The sequence below is a fragment of the Monopterus albus genome, unplaced genomic scaffold (assembly GCF_001952655.1).
Source record: "Monopterus albus unplaced genomic scaffold, M_albus_1.0 scaffold105.1, whole genome shotgun sequence".
Taxonomy (NCBI): Eukaryota; Metazoa; Chordata; class Actinopteri; order Synbranchiformes; family Synbranchidae; genus Monopterus; species Monopterus albus.
This window is the reverse complement of record NW_018127985.1, coordinates 2,023,744-2,033,950: the sequence shown is the minus strand read 5'-3', so window position 1 is coordinate 2,033,950 and position 10,207 is coordinate 2,023,744. Positions and strand designations below refer to the sequence as shown.

Below are 10,207 nucleotides of genomic sequence, written 5' to 3'. Positions count from 1 at the left end.
AAATCATACAAGAGAGAGCACAGACAGCGGCGAGCAAATAATTTTTATATCATGCAGGCACCACCTGCTGCCAGTGAGACCTGAGTAAAGATAATAATGATAAAAAATATTGCTCATAAAAGCAGTGACCACCCATGAGGAAGAGTAAAGGGAGTTCAAAGTCAGCTTTCATAAGGTTTTACTCAAAAAAAAAAAAAACATTTGGAGATTCTCATTGCCGGATTGGACTGAAGGCTGTGCTGTCTATGGTCTAATAGTTAAAAAAAAAGAGTCCACTACCAGGGAAAAGCTGTTTGGTGGGAGCACTGAGCTGAATCTTTTTGTCTATCTTGTAGGCCAAATCTGTCTTCTCCATGCCCCTCCTGCTAGTGCAGAAACCAGCCTCCAAGGACACCCCCTCCATGTTCTCTGACAGCTCCAGCACTCGCAGAACATCAATGGGATCAGCTGGGAATGAAAAAAACAAACAAAAGAGAAAAAATTAACCATCTGCACATAGTTATTGAGCAATTAGAAGAAATATGATAATATTGTTTACATGCTATTAAACAGGCCGATACCCGCCTTTCTGTTTATTCATGTTTCTAGTGTTGTATGAAAAAACTATTAAAAAAAAAAAAATACAGCTTATAACAAGGTGGAGCTTGTGGCAGCCAGCGGCAGCATGCTTTGAGTCACGTCATTCTCACAATTAGTTTCTGCCAGTATGATAGCACTTTGTTGTCTGGCTGAGTTAAATGCTGGTTGTCACTGAGCTGAATAGAGCAGGATTTAGTGCAGCTGAAAGCTGGTCTTAAAGTGTGGAGGCTTCCTGCTTCCTAGGAGTCGGAAGAGACAAGCTCTTCTGAGATGTGGTGGCAGATGGCAAGGCTTCTGTAGGTGTTATTATAGGATAGGGGAGATACAGAGTCTAACCCATAATCCTACTGCAGCACACCTGACAGCTGACACCTGCACACTACTCACCTTGTACCAGGGAGCAACACTCGATTGGCATAAAAAAAAAGCACATCAGCGATTCATATATTCTCACTGCTGCAGTAAACATCCTAATGAGATTAAAACATATTTTTCAACTTATGGGATGAAATTATTTTTTTAGTTCCAAATGCAGTTTCCCTTGTTTTAGTTATTTTTCCAAAGGTGCATCTAGAAACAAGCCAGAATAAGGCAAATTGCTGCAGCACTATCAAGACAACTGATATTGTTCTCATGAAAACTCGTGAAATAAGCCAATCAATTGTTAAAATTAAGATATATTCTTATAGATATATACATCATCAAATTGTGCTTATTTACAATGGGCACAACAACTATAGCCCCTGTAGATATGAGATTTGTACCAGTGGTGGGTCTCATTACAATGAGCTTGTGCTTTAGTTGCAATCTGTTGGTCATGTTATGAGATGTTTTGTTGATAAAGTGCTGCTGTGAGCATTAGCCAGGATCAGAGCTTTGTGTGCAGCCAGTCTCCCACCAGCTGCTAGAGAACGCCTGTTCAGGGTAGCATGGCACTTGGCATTCCAGGCTTCTGAAATGAGGAATGAAACCCAAATTGCCTCCTCTAGCTCTGGCCGCTCATACGGAGCTGGCCTATAATTATCCTTGTTAATTAAACATATGGAGAGAGTTTACCGTTACCCAGACACTGCTTGCAGGAAAATACTGCTTTACATTTTATGACATTATTTATTTGCATAGCAGAGGTCATGTATTCCAGGCAACTTTGGGAACTCACCCTCTCAGTCCATGGCAACAGGGCTGTAAATAACTCACAGGTTAAGCTGTGAATTGCAGCAAGTCTTCAATAATAGAAAACACAGATCTAGACATATGTAACTCATATTCTACAGAGAAATTCTACAGAGTCACAAACAAGCCATGTAAATGAAACAATTACAGAAGCTGCTGGCTTCTAACAACGGAAACTTCAGGCTATTACATGTACAAGCGGCACCAATAAATATACATACACAGCCATTTAGGATAATTTTCAAATTTCTTGGTTCATGACACAGAGCCAAGGACTAAACATCATTTAATAAGGTGTCTAAGTTTACAGCCCAGTCACCCAGACTTAGCTCAAGAAACAGGATACTGACATCGTTTTTGATTAAACATTTTAGACACAATCATAACAGTTTGTGAGCATCTTGTATCTGCAAAAAGGTGTAGAAGTGTAAGTTCCAAAACTTTGTCTGATATGGCCTAATACAGTCAATAAAATAACGTGACAACGCCGGTTAAGTTAGTGAGTGGGTTACAATAACCTCATCGAAAAGGCTAGTGGCCTGAATCAGGCTGCCAAACCAAAAATAAATAAGTAATTAAGTAAATACAATGCATGACAAAGTGTCCTCCTTCTTCATTCAATATGTACATGCTTGCATTTTTATCAAAGCATCATTCTGCACCTTGCATCATGTCTGGGTTGTAATTCTTTATGTCTGTATTTAATTGAATTTGTACCAGTGTCTCTATCTTTGTCTGATCCCAAGTATGTGTAGCTCTGTTGTTGTCTCGCCTGCTTCCTGGCTGCAAACCAATTTCCTTTGAGATAGCAAAATTTGAGTTTTAGTCAAAGGTCATCTATCCATCTATCTTCTCATGCACTGGAAGGACTAGAGGTCATAAGGCAGCTGTGTTTGGAGCCATGTGATTACATCAAGCAGCTTGCGTTTCCATCAGCCCATCCAGAACTGCCTCAAAACAAACTAACACAATTGGTTTTTCAGCATAAATGCTGAACTTGAAGCAATCCAATATGATATGTCAATGCACCCTATAAACCTCATAATGTAGATTTCTGCCCCAACAATGAATTTCAAAAATAACTGTTGCTCAATTTTCAGCATGGTCCAGTTATGAGGTGAGAGGAGACTACTGAACTCTGACACGGTGAAAATGTGCAACAATACCACAGGGAGTAATGTGAGACATGCAACAGAAATTCCTCCAAGAAAAGCAACTTCTCTGACAATGATCTGTCAGTTATGTGCATGGAATAACAGGTATCCCACATCCAAGTGTGCAAAATAAAGTGTTGAGTTGTAAGTTTGGAAAACTAATTCAAATGACATGGAAAAAACATGTGTTGGACTTAAGAGGACAAAACCTTGATAACTGCTGTAATAAAATCAGAAGCCAGTTGCAAGAATGATCCAAATAAAATATTTTCCCTTTCAATATCTCCACCCCTGACTCAGGTATCAGCGATAAAACCCTAAAGGAAAAATACTGTATGTATTCCTCTTTAAATTAATTGATGCCACCTTGAGTTGTGCCAATTTTTGCAGCCTCTATACCTTTACCTGTCTGAGCAGGCTTTGCTTGCATCTCATTAGGATTTGTAGTAATCATGTCCTTATTTCACTTAGGAAGAGCAGATGAGCATAAACATGATCAACATCTTCAAGACTACAAGAGAGACTGAACTTGTAGCCTAGTGGTTACTCTGCTGGCCTGTGCACACACTGCCCCTGCTACTTAAAGACATGACTCAGCATGTTCGTAAAGGATCTCTAAGGACTGATGAGTCAGAGTGCTTTCAAATTACACTAAAAGGTTAAAGAACATGGGAAGGAGCTGAAACAAACGATTTCAATCCAATTCTGAGAGCTGTAGCTAAAACCTAATGTACAACATGTGACTACTGTGCAGGTACATAATAATGCTCACAAACACATCCAGACTTCTAGAACCTTTGTTTTCTTGTGCTTTTCTGTATAAGACAACCATGTCTGCCCAGCACCAGTGCTATTCAGTCTTCCTGACAGAAAAGAGCTCAACACTCCACCTCAGATGATGGTCACTTCAGTCATACATGGACATAAAATGTTCTCTGTGTTTTCAAAGCAGATGTCTCTGAAGACATTCTTAATGACTCACACCACCTACACTCCAAGCTCAGCCTGAAAGTACCACTCACACATACACACAATAGTACACTGTCAAAAACGCCTGGGAACCGAGGAATGTTAACAAAAAATGAAGCCAGAACGAATCTAGGCAATGAGAATTTCCCACAGCATCTTGGACCACACCCTGAGATGAGTGCAGGAAAAGAACCAACGTTTAAACTTATTTGGAGATGTGCATTTTATAATAACCAAAATGACAATGTGTGACAATGTTTTGAAAACATGTACGTCAAGTAGAAATATTACAGTAGCTTATTTTTTCTTTTGTTTTATGAATCTCTTTACACATTTAAAATTCCTGTTTACTGAAATTCTGCTCTACATAAAAACTACTACTGAGAGAGTGCTTCTTTAGAAAACATTTTAAATGAGAAAACAGATTGTGATTAATAATAAAATCCAGTGGAAGTAATCGAATACATACAGACTGTTTCTCACAGGCTCAATGAAGAATAGCGTCTAATTAGAAGTCAGTGTGACCTTTTCTCTGGGCCACCGCTGTGTGTGGACAATGATGCTATGAGGTAAGGAGAGCTAATATACACTCTAAATGGATGAAAGTTTAAACACATGAACCGCCAGACATGATTAATACACTGACTGCACAGTCAGTAACATCAGAATGACCAATCTGTATATGCTGTTTATATGCAGCTCAATTACAATGACCACAGAGGAAAAATCTGCCCCTTCTAGCTGAATCATTGTGTAATTTTATCTGTCAAACATTTCACTATTTTACTCATAAACAGAGATTACTAATAAACAGACATGCATATCAGAAATATATGGCAAAGATCAACTTTTGTGGTGTAGAAACAGGCGTTTGTTGGACTGGAAGTATATAAACTAAGAGGCAGAGATATTTATCTCCCCAAACGTGCTTTGTGGTTGGGTCTGTTTTCAGTTATCACTGAGAGCAGTCACCAGCTGTGCAGATGACTGCTGGAATGGTTTTTAACATATTCTGCATTATGAGGTCATTAATATTATTAGGACATATTGAAAGAAAAGCTTAGTGTCTAATATTAAGCCTTTGACCCATTTGATGTGTTTGACCAGTGGAACCAAATGATCTGTTCTATAATACCACATTATTGATATTTATATGACTGTGCTCTCTAGTATGTGCAGGCATGAGGCAATACAGGACAATCTACTGTGAGGCATGTAAACAGAGAGGTCATGACCGATGTGAGGAGTTCTGTGGCAACACTTTTCCTATAAAAGGCCATAGAGTTTTAAACTGCACACAAACTGAAACAATGGAGGGATGATCAGAACTGAATTGACCAGCAATGACAAGCGCTGCCGAGAGAGTTCTATATGAAAAGGTATTTCTTAGGGAGTCATCATTTGCTCATTCTTAACTTGAACAAACAATATGGTTGACTTTGAGGAACAAAACAGGAGCAGAAAAACTGTAAATGATCATTTACCAACAATTATTATGGCCATTTTCATTCACATAATGCACAGACTATTGGGGATCCCTTTTCTGATAACACTGATAAACCAGAAATGAATGACAATGTCTGAACTTAATGTATTGTATAGGATGTGTGATATCAAATGTGCCTGTCAATTGTACAATTCCAGACACTGTATATTTAAAGTAGCCTTGCAATCCCTGCATTTCTTCTTTATAAATAGTGAACGTTTTGTGCCTCTGCAGTAACCACTGTTGTTACATTTGAGACTTTTACACTGATGATTACATTTAAGTCACATATGTAGCCCCCCTTTTCCCTTTAACATATCTCCTTGCTCATTCTCTACAGCATGAGAGCATCACACAAATTATTACTCAAAATTTAAATACAATACTAAATTAAGCTCAGTAAATGACAGTTATTAAATGGTTTAGCTTGTTCAGAGTGCTCTACTGAATATGGGTCAGTAGCTGTGTCCTGTTGTTTTGTGTAGCTGAAGGATTCTGGTGGAATCTAGTTACACATTTCCTTCCAGTTTACATCAACACCACATTTTTCAGCCTTCACAGTTTGTTCTGCTCATGTTTTTTCACATCATGGTGGGCTGACAGGCCAAAAACTACTTGGCCCACAGAGGAAACACCTGCTCCTCAAGACCTCTAAATGGGCAGGCACTCCACATGTCGGAACACATATTTTACTTCTATGCTTGTGAGGAAATTCTGTTAACTACAGTAAACCCATTCTATAATTTCCACTGTATGTCTAACATTGGTCCTTAACTTAGCCTAACCCAATCTCTAATCACTAAACTACCTTTAAGAGGTAGAGGAAGGTTTAAAAAGTCCTGATGCTGGAAGATCTTTTTCATCTCTTTATCCTTCTGGAGATATCAGTTCGCCATAAATATGCAGCACACCACCACACTAAATACAAACACAAGTGCACAAACAGAACTTCCTATGTGCATATAGAGTATACACATCTCAGTTACACACAGATTGCATGTATGCAAACATGCAAGCTCACACATGACCAGTCCTATTCAGGTTTCAACCCCAAGCCTTCATTTAGTCTCACAGACTTCAGAACCTCGAAGCAGCTATTATAGAGTGTAACACCAGACCTGCCAAAATCAAAGCATGACACATGCCATACACACTTAGACTGTGTGTGTGTGTGGGGGGTGGGGGTTGCTCTGTGGAACTGTGGAACTGAGACCAAGATCATTCCCCTCTTGGAAGCAGCTTAGTGCCTATGCTAAAGGACACTTGGCAGGTTCAGAGAAGTAGAAATATGAGCAGGATCTCAATGTCATATTGTCTTGTTTTAAGTCTACAGATGGTTTTGGTAGGAAGACTTACTGATACATACTGTACATATTGTGACCTCTATTGACTGTGATGGATTACTATGATACAGCTTTTCTGAGGCTCATAAACTGGAACAAAGAGGCAGATGATGACATGTAAGAGGTCACTGCAAAGAAATCATTGCAGTTCTCCAGAAAGCATCTAGGTCCACAGAGAGATGCTTGAGGCATGCAGTGATCAGAAGCACAGAGTCATAGATGCCTGGGGAGAATGTAGTTACTGAGTTTCTGGATACCAGATGTGTGTTGACCATTATAGATTGCAGTCCAGTACCATGATGTGTTAAGCATCATTTCTACTTATTATAGGCTTGGAGGAATTCCAAACAGTTGCCTCATCAAAACGTCTGAGAAGCAGTTGTTGATATGACACTCGCAGCACCAGCAACTCGAGGCACACATCAGCATCTATGACAGTTCTGTTTAATCTTGCAATTAGAGAAACACAAACTTACATAAAAGAAGACACCAGAGCTCTAATTGGCATAAAATTCCTCTTTTCCCATCCTCTGTCCTTTTAAATTGAGCTTCCTTTTTCATTTGTTTTCATTTGCTGCTAATTTGTTGCTGGATCAAAGGCAAGCAAAGGCTTGCCACCCTCCTTTGGGAGTCTGGTGCAGGATTGGCAAGGTGGCCGGATCAAACAGGACACAGTCAGGGGGCTGTATGCACAATTTCCTCACTGTCGCAGAACCAATCAAGGGTGAGGCAGTGTATACTGTGACCAGGAGGAGGAGGATTATGTAAATGAATAGATACAGCATATAAAATAAAAACAAACACTCCTTATACACATGCTTTGAACTGAGTGAAAAATAAAACAAAAGAAGGAAAAGAAAACTAAACAAAAATGTCGAGGCAAAAGAACAGAGGATTCTTATTGAAACGAACTGTGGACGTGTGCAAGAATGGCTCACTTCCTGTCAGCAAACATAACTACAAAGTCCTCTCTCATCTCTCTTGAACACACACAGAAAGCATATGGCAAAACATTCTTGCACTATAATACACACACACACACACACACACACACCCAAACCCTCACAGACTCAGAGGCGCAAATGCATTATCAACCACATGCACATATCTAAGACCACCATATGTCCCATGCACTTTTAAATCATCTCAGCCTCTCATTCTACAAGGCCTCCTTAGAGAGCTCTGGACGCCACATCCACTGTCACTTGAATGTCATTGTTGCCCAGCTTCCTCCTGTCATCCCTTTATATTAGCCAATCAGCTCCAACAACTCCTGCCAGCCATAAAGTGGGTGCATGTGGAAAGCCATGTGTAAAAATGACACATCTTAAATCACTTCTGCTGGCCACAGAATTAACTCCTACTGTTGAGGCATGCCACTCCATGAGGGGGTGTCTTAACCATAGCACCTGCGAGGACATGGCCACAGGACCCGAAGGCCTGTGTGGGTGATAGACAGCACTGAGCCAAATGACATACAAGATGCAGTCTGTGAACAAGCTGGTGTTACTGGCTGTGTTGGGAACAAGTCTTAAAGTGCTTCAGCTCTTGAAGAACAATCAGTAAACGTGGACCGCAGGACACTGTGGCAGACGGACACAGCTGTGATCAGTGTCTCACAGGTGGATAATTGAGATATAAGTATGAGTTGGATCACACCAGTCACAACAGTCTAATAGGCTGTATGATAGGAGGTAGCAGTAAAGTACTGAAAACATTTAAGTGTGCCAGAATAATCCTAATTAAAGCAGAAAGTGATGCTATAAGCGGTTTCATCTAAGAAATATGTGAGCTAAGGCACATTAAACAGATCCGTGACAGGAATTTTAATCTACTCAGTTCGGTAAGTGTTCAGTGGCCATTGACCTCTTTCTCAAGCCAACGTTAAACCTATTCACAGTAAACTGACGCTGGTCACAAGCAAACTCAAACGTGACATCATACATCTCCTGAGGTCACAGCGAGTCTTACAGCACACCACGTTCAAATTCAACCCTTGGAGATATGTTAAATTGAAATGCAAGCTGGAGCAGGAACAGCTGAATCAATCCAAAAAATGTGCTCCTTGTACAATGACGCGGATAAAGTATGCATATAAAAATAGCTGGTGCACAGGCCTAAATCATTTACACAGTTCTGAAACGATCTGTTCTAAAAGTCATTTGAGTCACCTACAGTTTTAATCCCATCCTGAAGTGACTCTGCGGGACAAGAGGCGGTGTTACCAAATCACTGGTGCAGATTCTGCCTTACACGCCAATGTAAACCAGAAGACAGAAAATGATTATTATGTTCTTGGGCTAACGACTTGGCTGCTGGGGGCAAGTAATGAATGGAGCTGTCTGGAAAAAGCAGCCCAATCGGAAGTTAGCTAAACGGGAAGCGCATCAATTGGAGAATGCGCTGACGGGACTTCTGTCGACTATTTCACTTACTCTAGCATCTATAGATCGTGGACATTCTCGTTATTTAACCGCAGGTGTTCAACTAGGTACTTTACCAGCTTGTGTTGTCGTTACGTGAAGCAGGAACAAAAGACATAGCGGTATTCTCCTGCGCGATCGGGTCCTTATTAAATCATCCATCTTTCCAAGCGGAGACCCCTCTTTGCCTCCGCCACCAGAACTTTATACTGCAGAAGTTATACTTGTTGGAACTAAGCAGCCATGTGGTCCGAAAAAGAGAGAAGCCAGTCTGTACTTCCACTTGATTGTTAGAGAACTTTTTTTGTGATGGCTCCCCTCAGTGCTTCTCATTCAATTTCCCTCTGTCACCATCACTCCCTCCCTCTGTTCTGCACCTCCTCCGCGTCTTCCCTCCCATATAGGACGGGGTCCTGGGACGCACGGATGAACGGTGCGCCTGCTGGCCCCATCCCAAATCGCGTAGGATATTACTCGCGATATGTTGTTAGGGCTCACTTCTTAGAGGTTGTCATTATGATGTGGACTACCTGTCAGTTTCCTGATATGCAAATAGTTCCATAGTAGCCCATAGACACAACAACCCGAAGCAACCCGTAGGATTAAGCAGCATTTGAGCAAGATCACACTGACTTATACTGTCGTCGTCATAACAATAATTATGCTGCTGCTTAAGCATTTCAGATGTTTAGGTATTTAATTTGGCCCACATGTCATTGACAGTGAAGATCAGAAGTCTGACTAAATCATTTGAGGCAGGACGATGTATATGCCAGTTGAACTTCACACCATGCACCACAGCATTATGAGACTACTGGCCAGTTCAAGGAGAAAACCTTTGCAGACCAGGGCTGGTTATCTCCACCATCAGTCTAATCTCATTCCAGCATTGGAGCAGCATTTCTGCAATGCCTGCTCAGACTGGAGCCTAACTATTTAGAAGCTGGAAGGTGAATCACTTCAGGTTAAAGGTCACAAAGAGTGCAAAGCCTGGTCAGCTTGCATAGTTTGGGGCAGGTGTACATGGCCCAAAAATTATTTAAATTCTTAAAGTTCATTATTACACATATATTATACATA

The 10,207-nt window shown here is 40.6% G+C and overlaps 1 protein-coding gene across 2 annotated transcripts in view; it reads right to left on the bottom strand.

Moving 5' to 3' along the window:
* col5a3a (collagen, type V, alpha 3a) overlaps positions 1-9,473 on the bottom strand; it is a 44,182-nt gene extending 34,709 nt beyond the window's left edge. For both annotated transcript variants that reach the window (XM_020610553.1, XM_020610554.1), the window contains exons 1-2: positions 9,205-9,473; positions 280-447 (exon numbers count right to left, since the gene is read on the bottom strand). In XM_020610553.1, coding sequence (XP_020466209.1) covers positions 280-447; positions 9,205-9,289 — 253 coding nt within the window. In that variant the 5' untranslated portion in view covers positions 9,290-9,473. The remainder of the gene's footprint in view (positions 1-279; positions 448-9,204) is intronic.
* Between the last annotated feature and the right edge of the window lie 734 nt (positions 9,474-10,207).